Here is a 24,265-nt window from a genome sequence, read left to right on the forward strand (position 1 = left end):
TTTAGACTCAAAGACCTCTCTAACTTTGAGTATTTTTTTTTATACACTTGGTCTTTTCATGTATATATACTGGTCTTTGGGGTTTTTTTAGTCTCTGGCTTTTCTGTCATCTTCTAAGCATTGTCTGGAAGCCCCTCACAGGTGTGGCAGTATTTCATGAAACATTTACTTTAATGGGGAAAGAGGTCATGTAAACTCAAATATATGTATATTTTCATTGTAAAAACAATAACTTTCTAAGTTTTGATTGTTAAAGTATTTTTGGAGCCACTGCGGCTCTTTCAAGGAGTTATTTTTCTTCCAAAGAACCAAAACAAAGCCAGGTTAATGACATAATTCTCTATGACACATGTCCTGGAGTTGTGCCTTTTCTACAACACTGGATTAAATAAACTTGTCACAAGTCCTGACCTGCTTTCCTCTTGTGTCCGTGAGTTCGTGTGGAAATGTGCCAGCTTCTCCCTGCTTTAAGGTGTAACCATGCCTCCACCCAGGGTGTTAACACCAGGACTCACCTAGAATTAAACTCTGCCTTTACTGTGCATAGGAAATAACAGTTCTCTGTATACAGGCTCTAGAATACTTGTATTAAACACTCCGTCCAGAGAGATATTGCCAGGTTGCTCTTTTCTTCATCTGTGTGAAGTTTCAGGTACTTGACAGGCACTGCTGAACCACTCCAGATTTGCTTCAGAGCATCCATATGTGATAAAGGAAAGCGAAGTCCATAAAGCTTTAGAGGGATAGATTGTTTAGTACCAAAGGAAAAGAAAATTCTAGATTTTTGCATAAGCTTATATAATTCTCTCATATGAAATTTGTTTTAGAAAAAATTATTTACTTCAACGGTAATTAGATAATTCATAGAAGTAACAATGTACTTCAATCAACAGTAAAGTTGTTGCAGAATGCTTGGCATTCATCACACTTAGCTGCTGCCGTAATCATCCATCCCTGTGCAAGTGTCCTATCAATCAAGTACAATGGTGGTTCACACTGCACCTATAAATGCACATGACCTTCAATCACAAGAAATTATCCCAGCCATAACCCAAACAATAGGAAAGACATGTTTTTAGCTGGACACACCTGTGTTTCCTCATCTTTTCCCATCATGTGTGCCTGTCTCAGATTCTTCAGAGAATGATAGATGTAAGCCATCATTTGTGGAGCTTCATCCTTTAAAGAAAATGTCAAGTTATCAACAAGAAAAAGATTGAGGGGTTCAGTACTAGGAGGGTTTAAAAATAATTCACCACCAAGAAAAATCTTTTGAGGGGAGCTAGGGAAATCCTCCCTGTGTAGCTCTGGCTGGCTTAGAAGTAGCTATGTAGCCTGAAATTCAGAGAACTGCCTGACACGAAGGCATACAGCATCATGCCTACTCCCAGGAAAATCTTGAAGCCTTGGGCCTTGGTCCTCCACCAAAATTTACTCAATTCTGTTCAGAATCCTGTGGGCACAAAGTTACAAACACAGCTGTTGATACTTGAAGTCACTGTTTTAGAGAAACCAGCATGTTAAAGAACTTGATTTATGTGTCAATTTATCAGAAGTTATGAAGTGGCCAATTGTTGAGATATATGAGCCATGTTGTTTTAGTAAACTTCCATTTAAATTTCAATAGTGTCAAAATGATCTCTACTCCCTTCCGTCCCCATCCTAAATGGGGCAACCTATTTTCTTCCACAACCTTCATCATTTCTTGTCATTGCTTAGTTAATAAAGGCCTGGGCCAACATACAATGTCTCACACTTAGAATCATTGGGCTTTTTTGAAAACAAGGTATTTGAGTGTATACTTCAGTGGTTTTATTTATATCATCCTTCTCTAGGCTTTTTCCCGATGGCTGCAACCTGACTTTTTGCAACCCCCTCAATGTTAGAAGTTAACAGGTAAATCCCTAAGTATAGAATAGTTCTCACAGACTTAGTATTCTTTGGGGCTTAATAAATGGAAAGAATACATTTCAAACCAGGTGAAACTCGAGAATTTTTTTTTCTTAAAAAAATTTTATGTCTATAGGTATTGTGCTTGTATGTACGTGCTTGTATGTACGTATGTATGTCTGCATACCACCTACATACCTAGAAATTATGGAGGACAAGAAGACATTGAGTGCCCTGGAACTGGAGTTGGACAGTTATAAGCTGCCATGTGGATACTGGAATAGAAGCTGGGTTAACTTTAAGAGTAGCAACTGCTTTAACTACTGATCCATCACTTTAGCTATAGAAATGAAATTTACAATTTTAGAAAGCATTCCTATTAGCCAGTTTGGAGAACCACTGACTAAAAAGGCCAAATTATAGGCTATAGATTTTGTTCTCTATGATCTACACTATAAAATTTAAGCCAGATCTCTACAGTATAGAAAATGAGAGGAACTGACACAGGAAATTCAAATCAAGTTCTTCATGCAAGAGCAGTGTAGCCTGCAGTAGATTAGAAAGCAGAGAAAGAAGAGGATCTGGGGACTAGGTTAAGCCCTAAACTCCCTATAGAAAGGACAGTTTAGAAGAGGAACTATGAAACAGTCATTATCCGGCTGGAGTAACTTGAGATTCATGGTAGTAGTATAAACAGAGGACATCACTTCCTTCTGGATACTTACAGATTGATTCTCATCTGGCCCTACTGTGAGGACAACGTGGTCTCTAAACTGCAGTCTTATTGTGCTGTCCAGCGTTGGGAACTTTTCAGCTAGAACAGAAAACCATCCATCAAAAAGGAACCAAGAGATTCAAACTTGCTTGTAACACATCTTTTAGCTCATTCTCCCAAGTACTCACTCCGACGTGCATGGTGATAATTAAAAGTGCAGCTTGCACCCCCATGGATCTCATTCTTACAGTGATACAGACATATCATTATGTAAATAATAGCACAAGTTAATAGTGAATTAGAGGGCCAGGTGTGGGGCTCTATGAGAGGGTGCTTATCTAGCATGAACCTCTGTATTTGTGCCCTGTATTCAATTCCCAACTCCACACACAAAAAGAACATTTAATAAGTATAAATAAGCCCACCAAAGCATAACGGATGGAAAGAACTGTGTTATTTTCTGTGCAAATGCTCACCTCTCTACACTGTGGAAGGAATGAGCTGTATGACAATGGCACATGATCTAGTCCAGTAAGTCAAGCATTGTGTCCTTTAAGACTATCCAGTCTTTCTAAAGTAAATTAAAATTAAAAGAACCATAAAAAACAAGCTGGCCTTATAGGGTCATTTGGTCTGGAAAGCATTAAAGAATCATAACTTTATTGTATAGTAGCTAAACTTGGGAAACTTGGGAAATAAGCATTCTGAACCATATATAGAGATTTACTTAGCAAGTTATGTTCTCCTAAGGATAAATTATTGGTAAAATATGCCATTGTTAATAGATGCAATCAAAACTAAATGCTAAGCTTCCTTCAAATACTGTATAATAAAGATGTATATAGAATCATTGTAAATAGGGCCTTATGTTCTTTAGTGGTTGTCACCTCCTGATAGGTAAGATAGGAAAAAGATTCTTGCTGGCCTGAGACAAAGGGTTGGCCCCAGTCAGCACTAGGTCTCAGCATTCTCTTGAACACTGCTTAACAGAACATCATTGTCAGCCAAAATCACAGTGACTGACAGGTCAAAATGTAAAAGTACCACCATGCCTAACTGCATCTGAACTCAAGCAAAAATGAAAACACTGCTCAAATTATTAGTGACCCAACCCTCCTCTACCCTGCTTCCTCAGTGAAGGTGCGGCTTATCGGAGGTAACTTAAGCCTCAACCATTGTTTCCACACACTAGGTAATATCTAGAAGAGACTCACCTACTTCCAGACAGCACCAATTCATACCAATGCTTTGCTTCCATGAGTCCTCTCGAAACTGAAATGCCCTAGGTTAAGCCCACACACTGTAAATTCTTTCTAATGTCTTTTTCGGAGATACTCCATAGTTCTCAATGTGTGCAGCTTTCTCACTGCAACATATCAAATTATACAACTTTGAATTTGGGAACGTATTCTTGATAGCTTTTGCTAAAGGACACTGACATCACCTATCTGGCAGTGCATTATATCCGCTGAAGACCAGAACTATCACACATTAGCCACCTACAATTTGAGAGATCCATGCTATCTTTGACCATTTTTTTATTTACCTGGTGATGACAGCATTTTAACAGGCTTGCCTTAATTCTAGTAAAATGTCAATATTCAAAGTTCTCCAACAGTTCTCAATATGAATAAATTACTGAGAAATATATTCCTCAATCAAAATTAGTTATTTCCTAGAACACTGTTGGCAAGTTGTTATAATGAGAGCAGCATTGTCTGTCAAATCATATACACTAAGGAGATTCTGCTGTCCACATGAAGCCTAAAATGTTTCCTATGTTCCATCAAGATAGAGACCACCCAGTAAGGCATCAAGCATGCCCCAATACCCCCAGCACCCAAAAAGAAACATCAAGCTCTACCTGGTTCCAACAAATCTGTTCCATTTTCCAAGAAGTAAGGAGGAAGTCTGCACATGACAAAATCCTTCTTCATGTCTGATGGCAGCAGTCCTTTTCTGTCCTCCAGCTGGTCTGCAAGAGTCCTGAGAAAGCCACTCACCTTTCTCTTTGCAGCAGTCGGGGTTTCCACTTGCTGAAAGTAAAGATGTGAAGGCTGACTGGATGCTAGTGGAGGTAGCTGCCGGTGTCAGTTTTCACTGCAGTAGGCTGAGCCTCAATCCCAACACTATATAACCTAACACTCACTGATATAAAAAAGCATGCCATCCCACGGTGAGGAGGGACAGCCTGGACCTTAAGAAAGGGAAGCCTATTACTTCCTTGCTCATCTTACATTGGCTTTCACTTGTTAAAATGTAAATAGAAACAATAATTAGAACAATTTTCAGAATTTTGCTTAGAAAGGGGGCTCCTTCGAAATACAGTACGGTCCAGGCTCTGTCTTTGGAAAGGAAGTCACTGATGACCTTAGGTAATGAAAGCAACCTTTGTTCTACTCAGCCTCGATCAACTTACTGTCTAAAAGCTAGCCAAAGTGTACTCCTATTCCAAATGGAGAAACATACACCAAGGCCCAGGTCTGCATGTGCCTCTTCTCAAACTAGAAACCTGATGTGTGATCTGTACAGATCTGGGGCCATGTTTACTTCAACTATTTATTCAGCCAATATTCTCAGTCTTACTACTGCTTTGAAAAATAAAAATACCAACAAAACCACCAAAACAACAATCACAGATGGTTACAGAATGGCCCAACATGAAGCCCACACTCCATTTGCTGAATAAATCCTGCAGCTCAGCACAGAAGGCTAGCTCATTTCATCTTGGGTCCTTAGGAGGCAGGGCTTTGGCTTATCTGGTCCCCCTGGCTTGCCACCTCCATTTCTATCTGCTTGTTCTTACCATGAGCATCCTCTGGGGTATTCCAGTCCTTAATGCCACATCTTCCTTTGCAATGTCAAATACAAGCGCAGAAATGGAATCCAAAAGGAAATCTCCCCATGAACTAGAAGATGAAACAAGAAAATGAAAATAACCAAAGTAGGTAATGAGCAAACAATATAAGTAAATACCCATAACTAGCAATGCTGCCAACTGGGGTCCTGCTTGCTCATTTCCAAGGACTCAGAAAATTAAAGAGATACTACTACAAAAAACAGAACTTCAAAGCATCAAACTAAACACAAGCCTCTATGGGGGCAGCTTTATAGAAAATTCTTACAGTCAATAAAAGTCCTAGGTAACAGACAAATCTCTACTTGTGTTGCAAGGAGGGCCCGCTTGTTCGTCCTGACCACCCAGCTAGCTTAGTCCCAAAATCCGCTTGTTCGTCCTGACCACCCAGCTAGCTTAGTCCCAAAATAACCACAGAGAAACTATATTAATTAAAACACTGCTTGGCCCATTAACTCTAGCTTCTTATTGGTTAACTCCTACATCTTATTTAACACATTTCTTTCAATCTGTATATCACCACGAGGTCGTGGTCTACCAGAAAAGTTTCAGCACATCTACCTCCGGTTGCAGATCCATGGCTTCCCTCTGACTCCGCCTAAATACTATGTATAATTGTTTGTTTACATTTAAAGGGGGATATGATATAAACATGAATAATTTGCAGTGGTATGAATCTTGGTTTATTGATACAAATTTAAGGTCAATTTTGTTATATGTATTTCTGCTCTTGATTAAGGTATTGTGATTGTGTAGTTCATTTAAAAAATGTAATGTATAATTTAAAAATATAGGTTAATAGATAATCATCTTTAATAGTCAAGCTTGTAATCATGTTAGATTTTCTAGATGTATAGATATATTTCAGTTAGTTAGGTATTCAAATCTTTCAGAGACCTTCAGAATATGGCATTTAAATGTTTTAAAATTTTAGGACTTTTCATAACAATGAGACACATCTGCTCCTGGCAGCACCAATCTACTTCAAGAGAAAGATAGGCATTAAAGAGGCTCCTTATGGATTTGGTTAGCCATTTGAGCAAAAAAAAAAAAAAAAAAAAAAAAAACTACTCTTTCCTGGACTGCTTGATGAACTGAAAATGCAGGGCCCAGAGAGAAATAACTGCTGAAGTTGCCTAAAGAAGGTGAGACTATCCTTTGGGTTCCTACTTCATAAAAGAGTGTGCCAGACATTCTGCAGGACACTAGAAAAAGTGACTGACAAATTGCCAATATAGGCAGAACTGTCTTTGAAATTTCCTGCTTCATGGAAAAGTCTGCTGGATNAAAATGACTAAACTGTCTTTAAAATTTCCTACTTCATAAAAAAGTCTGCTGGATAATATGGGCCTGCAGGCTGAAGATGGATGCCCCAACAGTACAGAAGAACTTTCGGTAACTGTCCAGGCAGTGAGAGGTCTCTGTCAATTGTAGTTTTGGAAGTTGCTTATAATGTACTTCCAGTTTACATAGGTAATATTATATCCTTCTAAAGTCTTCGATGGAATTGAAAAATTTATATAGTTTTCCTTAGCTATGATAAAAGATAAAGTAGATCTAAATACTGTAACTACAATTCTTGCTTGATAACTGTTTTGTTATATGTAATTTTACTATGTTGAAGCCTTCCTTTTTGTTCAAACAGAAAAGAGGAAATGGTGTGGAGGTCCTTCTGTCTTTGTGTTGCTTTCACTGGTTAATAAAGAAACTGCTTTGGGCCTGTTAATACGGTAGAATTTAGGTAGGCAGGGAAGACAGAACTGAATGCTAGGAGAAAGACAGGCAGAGTCGGAAATATACCATGGATCCATCAGAGACAAACGCTGGGAATTTTACCCGGTAAGCCACTGCCACATGGCTATACACAGATTAATAAAAATAGGTTAAATTAAGATGTAAGAATTAGCCAATAAAAAACTAGAACTAATGGGCAAAGGAGTGATTTAATTAATACAGTTTCTGTGTGGTTATTTCTGGGCTAAGCTAGCCAGGCGGCCGGGATGAACAAGCAGCCCCTACTTGAAACATACTTGAACAGTGATACGCCACATTTTACTTAAAAAGAGGAAAGCTGATCCCCAGTATAATATCCACCAACATCAACAGTTTAAAACAAAATTGATTTCTAATAATGGTTTTACTGGAGGAGAGAGCAAGCCAGTGGCCAAAAATAAAAATAATACCTAGAGATAAATATCAGTGTTCAATTTACTTTGCCTCCTCTGAGGTAGTTAGAATTGTCTCATTTCTGCCTCTGTGGCAGTTAGAATTGTCTCTTTCCCAACCATTTTCCAGTTTAAGTAAAAAAAAAAAAAAAAAAAAAAAAACCACTCTGTGGGGTTGCTTTAACACTTCTTAGCTTGTTTAAATTTCTCCAGTGTCACCAGCAGATTTCAAATTGAGGGCTATATACAAGATGAAAATCACATACAGCTTCTGCTTCTGAGGAAAACTGGTACTCTCCTGCTTCCCATCCTAGGAGAGTGGCAGAGGAGGGCACAGAAGCCTTGAGACATACTTTCCCCAGAGCCTCCAGTAGGTGACGGTCACACTAATGTAAGACTTAATGCCTCAGTCTCCATAACCCTTGCTGAATGTGGAGGACAGAGCAGATCTGGAACGAGGAAAACACATGCTCCCTTTGCAGGGTTTTGGGTGGAAAGCATATGCCAACGGCTCATATAGGAATTTGATGGCAGACAAACAGTGTTCTTCTCAGAGTAAGAATATTGATCTTGGGAGTTTCTAAAAACTAGGAATAACAACACCTCCTGAGGTAGTTGCTTTGTATTATCTAATTCAGTCTGCAGAAGCCCACACAGCAGACCCCTGTTATTTCAGTGATGCCTCTTTGAGGAAGCTGTACATTTCCTTACCACAGTAGGAGCCCAGGTTCAGAGCACAGAACACCTCTCAGATTACATTTTTGCATTCTAACTCCCTTTTTTTCCTATCCAAATCAGGTCTAGGCTAGGTACATCAGTTACAGTGCCCACTCACAGCCCAGACCAGCAACCTATAACTTGGAAAACTCTTGCCTAGCCCCAGATGATTGGTTTAAGGTAACAAAAGATGGGCGGAATTGATAATATTATGTATACAAGGTGCAAAGGAAAAGAAAGAGTGAAACAACAACAGGGCTAGCAAGATGGATCAGTGAGTAATGGCACTTGCCAGGAATGTCAGATTGTGACCCCTGGAACCCACAGTGGGAGGAGAACACAGCTAGCTAGCTCTAGCATGCTCCCCCTCCCCCAAGTTCTTGCTCTCACACACTAAAGAAGGCTTGGAGTGGTTAAAAGAACTTAGCTTTGATTCCCAGCACAAACATACGGTGGCTCACGGCTATCTGTTAACTCTAATTCCAAGGCACCAAACACCTTTCTGTGGCCTAAAAGGGCACTAGACATATATGCAGTACATATGTACAAACACACATTCAGCCAAACATCAATATAAAGAAAACAAAATAATCTTTAAAAACAAGGAAAAGAAAATTAAAAAAAATATGATAATGACAAGAGAAATTAAAGGAAAGCAGGAGTAAGAAGGCCAGAATTCTACCACAAAGCCACCAATGCTGACCAAGCAAAATTAAGAAGTGAGGGATTAACTGTATAACTATAATGATGGGGAACCAGAAGATAGACATTTATAGGGCCAGCTATGTGATTGCCAAGCTCACACTCTTCTCCCTCCCTCCACTGTCCCTACTCTTCTTTTTCCATGTGTGTGAAAATGTGAGTATATTTGTCAGTGTGTGTGCATGCATGCTGAGACCGGAGAAGGATATCAGGTGTCCTGTTCTACCACTCTCTGCCACATTCCTTTGAGAGAGGGTCTCTTAGCAGAATCTGGAGCCATGCTGGTAGCCAAGTCCCAGTGATCCCCTCATGCTGTCCATAGCACTAGGTTTATAGGTATATGCACACTATTCCAAACTCCTTTACTTTTACATGGATGCTGACATCCAAACTGAGGTCCTCAAGCTTGCATAGTATGCACTCTTATCCACTGGGCCATCTTTCTATCCCCCCTCCTCATCTTGACTGGCATCTGAGATTTTCTCTTCTTTACCTAGTCAGGTATTTTCAAAAAATGGAAACCTGATACCACAATTTAGGCCTTCCAATTGTGTGCAAGTGGCACTAACCTCAGGCAAGCCAGGATGCAGCGAATTCCCCTAGTAAATCTGAACATGGGTGAGTTTCGGGGAGCAGTCATGAGGAAGCAGAGTTATACTTACTAACTTGTTTTACAAGTTACTGCTCTTCAGTAGGAGCAACCTGATGGTCTTTGATCGTGGAATGCCTTCTCCTACCTCCATGACCTTCTGACCCATGCCATCTATTGAGTCATCTATTGAGACTCACTCAGATGAATGTCAAGTCTTCCCATGAGTGAGAGCCAAGTTAAGCTAAACATATTCTTCTAAGCTCCAGGGGTCCCTTATAACCTTCTGTGATTATACCCATGGCTACAGGTTTCCTGTTTTTCTTTCCCTTGCCTCCCTACGGTACCTTCTGTCCTCTATTTCGACACTTCCCAGTATCTCTTACATAGAGTGAGATATATGAGGTTTAGAGTAGGATATCTAGCAGGCCAATCACATAAGAAAATGCGTCAAAGAAATATGGATGTCAGCAGAAGAGGCAGCACAGAGCAAAAGGGAAGTAGACGACTGCCTCAGGTCTATCCCGAATGTGGCTGTGGTGAGCGATAGATAACTCAGAACTGTCCTAAGATACGAGGTTAGTAGTAAGCAAAGGCCTTACTTGTTCTGGTAGGTGCTAATGGTCACATGAGTAGAGTGCGTCAGGCCTGATGGAGTTTCTGCCTGATGAATGGTCCCTCTGGGAAAGTACAACAAATCACCAGGCTTTAGGGGGGGAAAAAAATCAGAGTTAAATACACATCAGTCTTTTTTGCTTTAAGATGATAAACATGTTTTAAGTTCTATATTCTAGAAACCACTGTTCCAGGAACAGTCTCTGTACTGGGTTCATAAGGTATCTATGAGCCCATCACTGAGTTTATTTTCAAGGAAACACCAGCTGTATAGGATTGAGATGCAAAGGAGGTTAACACCCTGTTTCTGGGGCGGCTACTCCTCTTTCAGTCATAGAACCAGTGCAACTCGCTTAGTTTCTCTATCACAAAAATGGGACAACAGCCCCACAGCCTACTGCATTATTCAGAGCATTAAGGAAATGCTATTTCCAAGCACTGGGGTAGCAGTGGGGGTATGGTTTTATTACAGTCATTGCCAGTCTTCATCTCTTGAGAATTTTCCTTAGATCTTCCTGACAATATCTTTATCGTACCTACCATGGACTTCTCAGAGCTTACCCCAGAAAAGAAAGAAGAATAGAACATAGATCAATATATGGACAGATAGATGATCTAGATTTAAGAATCTATCCTATCTCTATCTAACCCTCAAATCTGGATGAAATTAAAAATCAGTAGTTTTCACGGAGAGGGGAGAGGTAAGCTATTTCAAATCTATCCTTTTCTCTCTTCTAAACCAATGACAGAAATACTCTGTTCTTCTGCCCTGAGATAATTTTGCCTTAATCTCATCCAGAATACATTTGTCTAGTAACTAAGAAGAAAAGGAATCATGAGCTGCTCAACTCCTCTTTCAAAGTAAAGAAAGCAGTCAAGATCTGTTGAAAACTCAGGAGCCTAGGAAACAGTGCTCAAACATATCAGCTTAAAGGGAATTTAAAAGATGTTATTCAAAACAAGAGAAGATACACGTCTGTGTATGTGTGTATAAAGTACGCATATGTGTATGCATGAAGTATAACATGTACATGTATGAAATGTACATATATGTGTGTGTATCCTTGTGCGTGTTATGTACATATTATGAAATGTGCACATATGTGTGTGTATGTATCTCTGTGTGTGTAAGAGCTTGCATGGCTGCTGGTTTACTCTAAATGATGTCAAAATGGCAGTACTTCAAGTAAATAAACATTTTTTTTTAATTACACACACTGTTTATCAATTCTGTACTACCCTGAGGCCTTCACATATATATTTCATTCATTCCACAAGAATCTGAATGCTGCCCTCAGTCCTTTTGGGAAAGAGAAGGATGCAAATTCTTCCCAGAAGGAATGAAGTTCTGCTAGCACCAGTGAGGCCATCTTAAGACTTCTGACCTTAGGGACTATACTAAATTAAATCTATGTTGATACAGCAATCACTATAATAAGGAGACTTAAAACATACCAACATCTCACCCAAGGAATTTTATTGTAAAGGAAGTACCAAAATGATACATTTCAATCCCCACAGCCTGCAAGGTAAATATTATGATCTCCCGATTTAGATAAATAATTTTTTGCTAAAAGGAACTGCAGTGACATCAGCTTAATTCATATCTATCTATGCCACATCCCCAAGCTTAGAGTAGAAGGGCTTCTGCATCCTGAGACCCACACATAGACCCAAACAGGCTAACTAGAATAGTGGGAAGGTGGATAAGGGCTTTGGAATTTTCATTACAGCTCCCGACTTCTATATCACAGTGTGGTGGTTTGAAAAAGAATGGTCCTCACAGGTTCATGTTTAAATACTTGGTTCCCAGTTGGTGGTTGCTTGGGAAGGATTAAAAGGCATGGTCCTGCTGGAGGTGTGCCACTGGAGGCAGGCTTGAGGCTTCAAAAGTCTCCCTGCCTGTTTGCAGTATGAGATGTGAGCCCTCAGCCATTCCTGCCATCATTACTTCACTCCTCCATTATGGACTCTAACCCTCTGAAATCATAAGTCCAATTAGGTGATTTGTTTTATTTGTTTTATAAGTTACCTTAGTCATTGTGTTTTATCCCGCATTACAAAAGAAACTAATACAGAGTCCATCCGAAGAGGCTTATTGTGCAATCTTTGGTTAACAGGCCCCACAACAGAGTAGAATGTGGGCAGGACAATGCATTTTGAATGAGTATGATTGTGCTCTAGTAAACTATCTAGCAAGCCAGCATTTTGGTCAAAGTGCACATAAAAACATCATTATTTATTCATATTTCCAATAATATAAGCACCCAAACAAAACGAGGATACTGTTTCCTCCTAGCTTTTGGCAGGCAAATCTTAAAATCAGTAAAGAGATGTAGGTACAGATAAGAATTAGGCACTAGTTATACCCTGAAGATGCAAGAAATATGGGAACACTATCTACACACAAAGAATCTCTGCAGTGGTCTAAGTCAATCATTCTATATTGCTATTAATGAAAATATTTCCTAGTAAAGGGTATGAAATGAAGTGTATTTATGAAGTATTTCTGTATCTCTACATTCTTTTCTCAGGATCCTCTCCTGCCTGAGCCTGGCCATGTTCTCGTCCAAACTAACTGAGCAAGATACCGAGGAAGCAATACATGGTCAAGCTACTTGGCTCCTGGAGAAGGAAGTCATGAGCACTTTCCTAGCTACTACTCACTAGCAACCCTATGCTGGGAGGGGAAGGGCTACACTATCAGGAAGAAAACAGGTGGTACTGGAATTTCTGCCAAGAAAAGGAAGGGCACCTTGGCTGTGTTCTGCTTATATGCTAACACTGAGTTAAATGTGGAGAAACAAGCCAAGGTCAAATCTTCCACATTTATTTTAGAGAAGTTGGTAATTCAATGAATTCAATTTATTTCTGCTGAGCTCAATCATACATGAGACAGGACAGTTCTGGAAGATGAATAGAAGACTACCTTAGTTCACTTTTCTTAGACCTTACAGAAGACCCTGTTCTGATGGGTGACAGTGAGAGCTACCCATCCCTGGAATCCTCAGGATACATTCCCACAGGGATCTTTTCACTACTTGGAAACTGCCTGAACTTGTGATAGTAAGAGGAATAACCAGCTCAAGAGATGTGCATATGCCCCACCCATACCTTCAATATGAAGTCGTGCGTTGGTGTGCCAATCCGGGTCTCAGGCTCCACACTGTACTCACGTGCCAGGGGCACTGTTGGGGAATAGAGACGCCAGTGTTTCTCTCCCTCCAGCTGCAGGATAAAAACCTACAGAAAGCCATACATCGAGAGCATGAGAAAGCTTCCTGACAACCTGTAGGCAAGGAGCTTCTAGAACTTTCAAACATCAGCAATGCCCACCCCTTACACAAACCTATGATGCCACCTCAAGTAATCAGGAACCGTGGGGCTGCACAGAGGAAAGTCATAACCTCTGATAGAAAAATCTGATATCTAGGACCTTCTGGCTTTCAATGGGGATGTTCTATCAGGAACTCACCAAGGCCAGCTGGCCTATGTCTGAAAAAGCAAGGGATAAAACCGGACTTGCTGAACAAAGAGGACAATGAGGACTACTGAGAACTGAAGAACAATGGCAATGGGTTTTTGATCCTACTGCACGTACTGGCTTTGTGGGAGCCTAGGCAGTTTGGATGCTCACCTTACTAGACCTGGATGGAGGTGGGTGGTCCTTGGACTTCCCACAGGTCAGGGAACCCTGATTGCTCTTTGGGCTGATGAGGGAGGGGGACTTGATCGGGGAGGGGGAGGGAAATGGGAGGCGGTGGCGGGGAGGAGGCAGAAATCTTTAATAAATAAATAAATTAATTAATTAAAAAAAAGAAAAATCTGATATAAGAACCCAAAGCTTAAAAATTACAGAGCCTCGGCAGATATAAAAACACTGTAATTTTTTATTCTTCATTTGGCTAAAACTATCTTAATATTCTCCTAAGAACATTAAAAAAAAAACACTTTGGACAATATGTTTATAGCAAATAGCTCTCAGAGGAATAAAGGGATTTTTTTTTGTTAATATCTGTGTTCACACCTTGTATAAGTACAGAAATAAAACTACAAAATAACCAAATCAATGAGTTAACTTTTTTGGAAGTCACATAAGAATGAAATCAACACTTGTCAACGTGCCAAGGCTTAAGTAGAACCAGGACCTTCATTCAAACTGCACCAAGATTTTTACAAGTGGAAAAAATACACATATTGTTGGCAGTCACTGAAAAAGGACAAAGTAAAAGCAAATGTAAGGACTGTGATCTTACCTTACTTTGTAATTTTTTGTAAAAGTCATTTTTTGTTTGTTTCTATAGAGAATTGCCAAAAAAAATCCTGTTTCTAAAGACTGTGGTTATTAGTCTTTTTATCAGCAAAGCTGCAGCCAGGCCCCTGCCTTGAGGATGAGCAGGAAACCAGTCTGGGGAATACACTTTAGCTCAACATCCCAACTTGGAGATGAGGTCAGGATCTCCAAAGAGGTCAGAGAACCAGCCCTCCAGAGTAATAACATCAACCCTGACAACCGACCAGGTCTGGCTCTCAGCATCTCCTGCTTTCCAGCCTGGGCACTATGACTCCTCTCTTACCTCGACATCATCATAATGGGGAGGGAGGCCTTGAGATCCTGCTGGAGTCATGTATACATTCGAGCCGACCAAGGAGCCAAAGTAACTTTCCAGCTTTTCCTGGATCCTCCAAAACTCATTCTTTGACAAAGAAAAAAGAAAAGGAGTGTGAACAGAAAACAAAAAAGCAAATGTTCTCGTTATGATTTCCTATGGTGATGCTTTGAAGCCAGTCTGAGGCTCTAACAGGAAATAAGTACAAGAATTTACATTTGGGAACTCCTGAAAAATAGTTAAAGCAAGGGGAGCAGAAATGACAATCTGGGAAGGGGTACAGACAGGAATGAGAACAAGCTGACTGAACTTCCTCAAGAGTCACTCATCAGCTGTAAGGAAGAGTGAGGCGCCATATAAGCCAGAATTGAGAGATCTGAGTTACCTAATACAGGTAAGAAGTCCACAAGTGGGCCTTGTAGATAACAGTATATCCTACTCCTAAGTTCTTAACCCCTGCTAATTTAATACCTTTTTTAACAATTCTGTCTCACAGAGTAGGAAATCATTAACACCAGTTTACAAATAAGGAAAGCAAAGCAAAAAAACACACAACTATTAACCTCAGCCAAGATACCAATCTGGGCAGCCCAGCTCCAGAATCTACACCTTCGAGACAATTTGGAAAAGGCAAGTCACTTACTCTAAACACATATTAAAGAGACTAAGCTTCATACATATGAACGAACAGTGACTGACACATAGATGCTATATTATAAACATTTGGTTTGTCGCGTATACCAGTGAATATAGCTGGAGTTTTATCACTTAACTGAAACGAATCTAGTGTTAATAGCAGGTGGGGAAGAACTAGGTCAGCATGAAAAAAGCTTTTAGAGATGAAGACCACCAGATTTCCTTATTTACAAATCTGAAAGGTTCCTTAGCACACACAAAAAAATAATTTAATGGCCTCCAAATAGCTCTGAAGAGTTAACAGAGCTCCCTGAGAGCCTAATTTATTTTGGATAGAGGCAACAGGACCTGGCTCTCTAATTACTTGGTATCTGGCACCACTAAGAAGCCAGGCCTCGGCTCTTGCTCTCTAGTGTCCCAAAAGATCTTTTAGGAAAGTACAGTAAATTTGTGGCTCCATAAACATCAGTTACCACTAAGTGGCGGAAAAAAGCACTGGTACGTATTTGATGACTGTATCTCTTTTATTGAGAGCTACCCAAGATGCTACCAGTTCTGCTGCTTTCCCACTTATCTTGGCTGTCTGATTTTTGTATCTTCAAACTGTGCCTATTATTAAAAGATGTAGAATCAAACCATGTCTGTCAGGGTTGCAGTTACAAGCTCAGTGACTATACTTTATTTACTTAAGGATGCTATCCTCACAATGACCACCCAGAAGCTCAATGTCACAAGTTCTGTTGTTAATATATTAACATGCCTTTCTTGGCTACCCATCTGGTAAATCATCCTGTCACAGCACTCAACTCTGAAGCCTCCACTTGGAAAGATGTAGGCAATAAAGGGAAATAACCTCGGTTTTCACCTCGATGCTCCCATGTGCATTAAAATACAGCAATGGGGCAGAACACAGAGATCCCTCCTACAATATGCAAAAATTAATCAGTGCATTAAACATATTCTAGAGGTGCAATGTTACTTTAATAAAGCTATAAACTTTGGAGTCTGGTTTTTGCAGCTCTATGATACTTAAAATATCTACCTATCATTGCTGGAGATTCAAAATATCTAGCCAGAGACTGGTTAGATGGCTCAGTGAGTGAGAACATCTGTTTTACAAGCAGAAGAACAAGAGTGCAGCTACTTAGTATGCACGAAAAAGCTGATGTAGCAAAGAACTTTTGTAATATTAATACTGGAGATAGAGGGCAGAGACAGTTGAGTCCCCAAGCTCACTATCTAACCTAAACAAATGGTTAGCTCCAGAATCAGTGGGAAACCCTGATCTCAAATATATACGGTGGAAGCAATCTAGGAAGATACCCAACATTTTCCTGTCCTCCCTCCACACATCACACATGCATGTTTAAGTGAGCACATTATATACACAATTTCATCAAAAAGGTAGATGACCTCCTAAGTTCAAATGTATTTAAAGACCAAATAGATGTTATGCGTTCTCAAAATGATTTTCATCTTCAAATCATACATTCAGTTTTAAGCTGATGTGTGGCCAAAGGCTACCGTTTTCATATGTATGACAACTTTGCTATGGGGAAATCCATTACCTTAAATCTCTGTGGTTGATGAAACTGAATTGTTGCCCTCTTCTGATCAAAATCTTTTCTCAGCTGAAGGAAGTGTACTTTGCCATTCTTATTTAAAACCTTCTTCTTCCCATTGATGCACCGGCAGACATTCACATCTTTTCCATAATACAACCCTTGAAGGCAGAGCCTTTTCAGATCTGAGAATCTGAACAGAGACTGGTAATAGGTGGCCAGTGAAGGGTTATCCCTCTGGATGAGAAGGGGCTTTTGTTCCCAGAATTCCTTGAAAAAAGTCTCTACCTTGATGGGTGAGATTAAACTTTCAAAAAGAGCAGTGGGGCTGTCGAAATTTAATGTGGACAGCTTGTCAGACTCATCTACCTTCGCCTGCTTACAGGGAACAGGCCCATCTTCTTCTGGCCCATTCACTGTAGGCTGTGTTTTCTCTGACATTGTTCACAAAGAGGGAGGAAATGCAAACCTGCCAAAAGAACAAAAGACATGGTTAGGAATACAGGAGTGTATAAACACACACACACACACACACACACACACACAACCATGTGACTGCAACCACTTTGCCTCTTTGAGAAGTCATTAGTCAGTACTACTTCCTTCAAGATGAGACTGCCTTAAGCCAATATCACTTCTTCCAAGATGATTTAGCCTTAAACACCACTCAATTTATACACTCATTTAAGGAAAACACAATTTTCTAAGTATACAAGCACTAAGTCCTGGAAATCATTATTAATTAAGAGACTTAATTATCCCAAATTAAACCATTCAACTCTCTCAGCAGTTCTTACTCAAAGGTTTAGCCTATGGCCACGGAAACAGTGAAACCAAAAATCTTGAATTTGGCTGTAATCAGCACCATGTCCTGAATTTAATTAGATGCCCTCTCTATTACAAACATTTGAAAGAGAATCAGGAACAGCTGTCTGCTGCCAGGTGCTGCTCAACATAATACCATATTAAACCTTCCCAAGTAGAAGCCAATGTGCCCTTGGCAGTGACGTCACCTGGTGCCTAGAATGAGACTCTGAACACTGCAAACTCCACTTTCAAGTAAGATTATTCTTGAGAAATATCACTAACAGGGCACTTTCCCTTTGCACATTAGAAAATTTAAAAGTTTTAAAAATGAAGGTTAAAAACAGGTACATGACAGGTCTTCAAAGATTAAATTTTTTAACTGAAACAAGACATCAATCACCACCACCATTAATCTCTAACAGCACTTCTCCAATTTAACGTCAACAAAGACATGAAGCGTCAAATGGACCAGATACCCATGGTGACAACACCGCTGGTCTGTGGCACACATCTGGGTAGCAGGAAGATAAACACTCCCAAGCATTCCCAAGAACTCTTATTACTTATATAGGTCCCTTTCATGTAGGTATAAGAACCAATAATTCAAACTATACAAATATTCACAGAATATAAAATTTGCAAATATCATTTGCAAAAGCATGTTTGATTTTGGGGTGCCTGCAACTATATAACGAGACATGTAGTCTAAGCCTGAACTTGTGTATTTGAGATAACCAACTAAAGGAGGAAGGACTGATTCTGGTTAAGTTTCAGGGGCTTTCATCCACTGGATGGCTTTGTTGTCTGGGGCTTGTGGAGAGTCTCAACATCACAGCCAAGAGGATGTGTTACCTCATGGTAGTGGGGTAAAGCAAATGGAAATAGGCTAGGGTACCAATATCAAGGGCACCCTTCATGAACTAACTTCTTTCTACCAAGCCCTGAAGAGTCTACTCAGAAGTGCCAAGACAGAGGCTAGCAACCTAGCTTTGAGCACAAAGGCTGGGGGAAGGAGGCCAATTTAAAATCAAAACCATAGCCAAATGCATTTATCCTTCATATACAGTTTATATGCACAGCCTGGGGGTAATTCTATGCCTTCTTCATGTACCTCCAACTTGAGGTCAGGAAATTGTTTTCACTTACAGCATCAGAAGTTTGGGGCATATCAGATCTGGATTAGGAATGTTCACCTTGTACAGCTTTTCTTTTTTGTCTTTCTGATCCTGAGAAGAGGTTCCGTTTCTCTGATTCCTAACAAACTGTCTATTCCCAAAGAAGGCTGAAAATCATAGTGCTTATAAAATACCAAGTGTTCCTCAAGGCTTGTAACCTAAAATGCTATCACTTCCTATTGTGTTGAGTTACCAGGATGCAAGAAGCTGTCTTTCCCTCTCATCTCTGGAGCATTTAGCAACTCTGCAGAGTGAATGAGTATTCCGGTCTTGGAAGCTCTAGAATGATCTGCAGCAATTAATTTTTAGAAGAGCTTTAAAAATGCAATCCACATGTAAAGTAGACAAATTAAAAAGTGGAAACTGAACAAGTCTGAAACTCTAACAGTATGATTTTTATTTTAGCAACTAAATTTTCTATCACCAAGAAGCTCAGTTCTTTCAAGAAGCAGAAGAGCACGGTGGTAACCTGTACCAAACTTATCCTACCAAAGCAGAGTAGGAGCTAAGGACAATCTGTAAACGTAATGTTAGGATATGAGCTCAATGAGATAAACTTTCAGAAAATACTTCCAATATTCATTTTAATTCAAACCAAACTGCTTCAATCTTAACCCAAGTAATTGAAGCTTTGGTGATTTTTTTTTTAGTGGAAGGAAAAAAAAAAAAACGCCTACCATAGCTGGAACTCTGAAGAGATATAGAAATATAAATATGAAGAAGGACTCCGTAAAGAACTCTTTGTGTAGACAGTAAAGGAAGAAGGCTATCACTCCTGTTTGAAAAGCCAGCTTGTGGCTGATACTGGGAACTGGATATTTCTGGGAAGTTTTTTTTTACTACCATTAGATAAAATACCTAAATATGCAACCAACACAGCTGACACCCTTTCTTCTCTGAAGGTTTGAGCTTTTGGTAAATGCTAAGCAACCTGGTGGGCAACTGTTTCTACCTGCTGATACAACCAGGTTCTGGAACACCTGAGAGCGGCTTCATTAGAAGACCCTGGAACCTCGCACCTGGTCACTTCAGGAATTCATCCCATGCACATTTCACGTAGCAAATTGCTGAGCCTCTCATATTACCGAACTTTCAAAGCTGTTAAGACTATCCTCTTAGAGCACTAAAGGTCCTATCTTAGGGTGCTGCTGTGATGAAACACAGTAACCCACGTTATCTGGGGAGGAAAAGGTGTATTTGGCTCTCACCATTGAAAGTGAGGTCAGGAAGCTGACGGCAGGGGCTAATGAAGAAATCATGGCTATGGAGGGGTGCTGCTTACTAGCTTGCTCCCCATGTCTTGTTCAGCCTTTCTTAGTGGAACCCAGGACCACTAGCCCAGGGAGGGCCATACCCACAATGGGCAGAGCTCTCCCCCATCGATCACTAATTAAGAAAATGCCTTACCACTGGATCTTAGGGAGGCATTTTCTTAGTTGAGGTTCTCCACTTTCAGATAACTCTTGCTTGTGTCAAGTTGACATAAGACTAGCCAGGATTGGTAACTTCCAAAGTAAACGTATATTTAAGGCACAACTCTCTTACCGTCACAAATTTGATATATGAAGATGAGAGGATGCAAGTGAAAGGATTGCTGCCTTAAGAATAGCCTCTGAATGAACTAGCACAGTCACCAAAAGGTATGGTTAAAGTGCACAAAATAATTAACAATAAGACCACTTAAGGATTTTTCCCACCTACAATAACCAACAAAAGTCAACCCCAAGATATAGAACTAACCTTGCCTACTATTACAACCATCTATTTCCCCCCTTTATTCACACTGAAATGATCTGAACCCCAGTCAATTAGAAACTAACCCGTATGTTACTGGGTAAATATATGCTTTACCATACACAACTTTTTTTTTTACAAGTTTTGGTGGGCAGCACATAGTAGGTACATAGCTACCCCATTAAGCCTTCTCCAAATATCCCAACCATTTTACAACCATTCCACAACCATTTCAGATGCAGTAAAAGGCATAAGGTGGAACAAATTTCCAAGAAATACAGTAATTAAGAAGCGACTGCTTAGTCTAGAAAGGTGTGGTGCCTGCCTGTAAGCCCTGTAGACCACAAAGATAAGAATATTTCTTTCTATAAAGCTAAGCGGGAAGGGGGAAACAAGCTCTACAGAGGAATTATTTTCAGTGAGTTGATTTCAGGCAGGTAAAGGTAAAAAACTTGAAAGAGTCCCAGTTTACAAACTGGTAACAGCCATACCACTAATAAACTCTACAAAATATAAATGTCGGCACCCATACTACAGTTGACAAATTCTGTCTTTACATTTTAGGGCGCCCTAATTTTTCTCATGGTAAAATACAATGACAAGAAGTCACAAGGGCTTCTTAAGGGACAACTAACAGCGCTGCCGGTCACAAGAGTATACCAAAATTTCAAAAGCCTTACCAAACAAAACAAAACCAAGCCACAAAACAACAGTTGGGAGAGACAGGGGGCTTGCACGAAAAGACTATTCTGGGGGAGTCACCACAGACACCAGTACTTACTAACAGCTGGGGGGGGGGGAGTTCGGGGTTCTCTCTCCACCTGAGCAGTATTTTAACAGCAAAGCTTCTAACTCGCAAATTTCTAGATGGACATCAAACCTCTTGGATTACCACTTTTAAAGCTGGAGGCAGAAACCTATATTCACAGGCGTTCTTAATTAATGCAAGGCCCAGCAATCTAAAGAACACTGGGTTGATCTCGGCTCCATTAAACACACCTGACAACTGCATTCTGCGGGCCTGACAGATGGCTGACCACCTGACCCCCACATAGTGCAAGGAAAGACTCCCTCAAAGTGTCCTCCGGCCTTCACTGGCACATCATAACATGTGTGCATCCACACATACAGAAAATAAAGAAAATGTTGAACTTTAAATTATATGTCGTTGTAACAAGATCAGCTGGAAACCTGAAGTAACTTTTCCGCACGCAGAAAGTTTCATTAATTCAGAGATGTCTGACTGACTGCTTTGGGGCTTTGTGCAAACAGAATACGAATCATGTCGTACTGATGTACTAGGGGGTAGAGGGAGCAAAGAGGTCACAAAAAAATGCAGCCCAAAGTTACAGGCATCCTGGTTATAAAGTGAGCCGGTAAAGCACGTCTCCCGGGACCGGAAGCGCAGGTACTGAGCGGTGGGACGAGCACCCACACTTCCTGAAACCTGTTTCTAGTCACCTGTTGGACAACCAGGGGTCCGGCAGTCAAGTCTTCCCCACGAAAAGAGAGAAGGTGCAACCGACGCCGCACTCCAAGTCAGGACCGAGCGACCAGCCCCGCGCCCCGCCTCCGCCTGAAGCAGCTCCGGTCGGGGCCGCCGGGCCAGCACGTGGCGCACGCCCCTCCCCGCCACCCGGTCTGCGCGCGCAGCCTGGCTCTAGCACGCCGGGGACCGCGGACCCCGCCACTAGACCCGCGGTCCACGCCGTCCTGTCCCCAGCCCGCCGGCCGGGCCGGGCCCTCCGGAGCTGCACCCCTCAGCCCGACCCCAGACACCCGGGCACGGGCCCACCGGGACCACCTCACTCACCGCGCACGGCCTGTTGCGCGTCGCTGCGCGCTGTCAGGACCACGGCATGGAAGGGCGGGGCGGCGTGGGCACGTCCAAGGCGTGCTCCCGCTCTGGGCCCCGCCCCCGAATAGTGGCCCCGCCCCCTGGCCCTGGGGCTCCGAACCGAAGCACACACAGCCCCGCCCCTGCCTATGCCTACTGAGCTTCCTCTGCCTGGTGCACCACCTTAGGCCTGAAAGGTGGCATCTATGAACTTAAAAATCAGTGGATGTGAACGTCCTTTTTATGGTTGGTACTCCCGAATCTGAACTTAGGGGGAAATCTAAAAATTTGGACAGTTTTCTTTACATGCACAGAAACATGCTGTCCTCGCTTGGTCCAAAAAAGATCCAAACTGTTTTTCATTACCGATGGCTTTAATATTTATACAATTATTACTACCCTAAACAATTTTGGTACCAACCATATTATTTAAACGTCTTGTATTTCATTCCAATTTTTAAAAAGAATTTTATTGACTTTTTTCATGCAATGTTTTTTGAGCACATTCATTCCCCTCTCCCAACTCCTGCCAGATTCTTCCCACCTCCCTACTTACCCAATTCATGTTCTTTCTCTTTTTGATATAGATAGGTGGATAGATAGATAGATTAAAAAGCACCCACAAAAAGCATATTTTTTTTTCTTTTTGCTATCCAGCCATTCCTGAGTATGAGGCCTTCCCTAGAGCATGGCGAATATGCCCTGTAGAGAAAACTGATTTTTCCCTCTCCCAGTATGTATCAATTGCAAATAGCTTCTTAGTCAGGAGAGGGACTTTGCACTTGTGTGGGTCTTCTATAAGCTGTCAGTCTCCACGAGTTCATAAGAGCATCAACCCTATAGTATCTGAAAGATGCTGTTTCCTTGGAATCATCCACCTCTGGCTCTTAAAGCTTCTGCCTCCTCCTTTTCATGGATCATTGAACCTTGAGGGGAAGGTTTCATAAGAGGTGTTTTTTTTTTCTGACTGTCAAGTTTTTTAATACAAGGAAACTGAGAAAGAGTGAGTTCAAGTAGCTTTAAAGAATACAACTGTTGTCCTACAGAACTGGAACATGAATCAGAGGCCCACTGGTTGTCTTTTGTTGAAGCGGGGAAGGTTTACCAAATTGTTAATGACTGACTATCTTATAAACAACAGAAACCTACTTGTTTCAAAGCCAGGGAGTTCAGATATCAACACATTCTGCATTTCAGTGTGTCTGGAATGGGTTCACCTAACCAAATTTGATAAATGAGCCCTTTGGTGAGCATCCTCACAGGCTGGAAAGGCAAGACAGCTCTTTGGGATACACACACATATATACATACACAAACATATATAAGTATATACACATTCAAATATATATGTGTATCTGCATATATGTGCATGAATACATATACACTTATATGTAAGTTGAGTCTTGGGCAAGGTTCCCACTTTCCTTTTAGAAGTGACTACCAGGCAGGGAAGGGAATACATGGCTTTTTCAATTACTTTGCTTTTTTAGCATATTTATTGGTGTATGTATATATACATATATATGTGCATGAGTCAACTATTTGTGGGAGCTCCACCCACAAGATCTGACCTCATCCCAAAGGCAGGGCTACTTGCATTGGTGACTTGATTTCATCTTCTACATCTGGGGTAGACATAGATATTCAGACACAG

At 40.8% G+C, this 24,265-nt stretch overlaps 1 protein-coding gene across 3 annotated transcripts; it reads right to left on the reverse strand.

Annotated features, from left to right (window-relative positions):
• Positions 1–516: 516 nt before the first annotated feature.
• On the reverse strand, positions 517–22,684 carry Riox2 (ribosomal oxygenase 2). Of its 3 annotated transcripts, none has more exons than XM_050148709.1 (10): positions 22,588–22,684; positions 17,065–17,527; positions 14,828–14,947; positions 13,365–13,493; positions 10,238–10,341; positions 5,412–5,514; positions 4,470–4,641; positions 2,616–2,704; positions 1,090–1,179; positions 517–733 (listed from the first exon to the last, which is right to left on the reverse strand). In XM_050148709.1, the coding sequence occupies exons 2-10, from the start codon at positions 17,497–17,499 to the stop codon at positions 575–577; spliced, it is 1,401 nt and encodes a 466-aa protein (XP_050004666.1). In that variant the 5' UTR covers positions 17,500–17,527; positions 22,588–22,684; the 3' UTR covers positions 517–574. The 3 variants fall into 3 exon arrangements, with proteins under 3 accessions (XP_050004666.1, XP_050004665.1, XP_050004667.1); XM_050148708.1 differs by lacking the exon at positions 22,588–22,684 and adding an exon at positions 22,236–22,395; XM_050148710.1 differs by lacking the exons at positions 517–733; positions 22,588–22,684 and adding exons at positions 740–1,002; positions 22,236–22,396.
• Positions 22,685–24,265: the final 1,581 nt, after the last annotated feature.

This window comes from Alexandromys fortis, unplaced genomic scaffold (genome assembly GCF_014885135.2).
Source record: "Alexandromys fortis isolate MF-2015 unplaced genomic scaffold, M_Fortis_MF-2015_v1.1 scaffold_4, whole genome shotgun sequence".
Taxonomy (NCBI): Eukaryota; Metazoa; Chordata; class Mammalia; order Rodentia; family Cricetidae; genus Alexandromys; species Alexandromys fortis.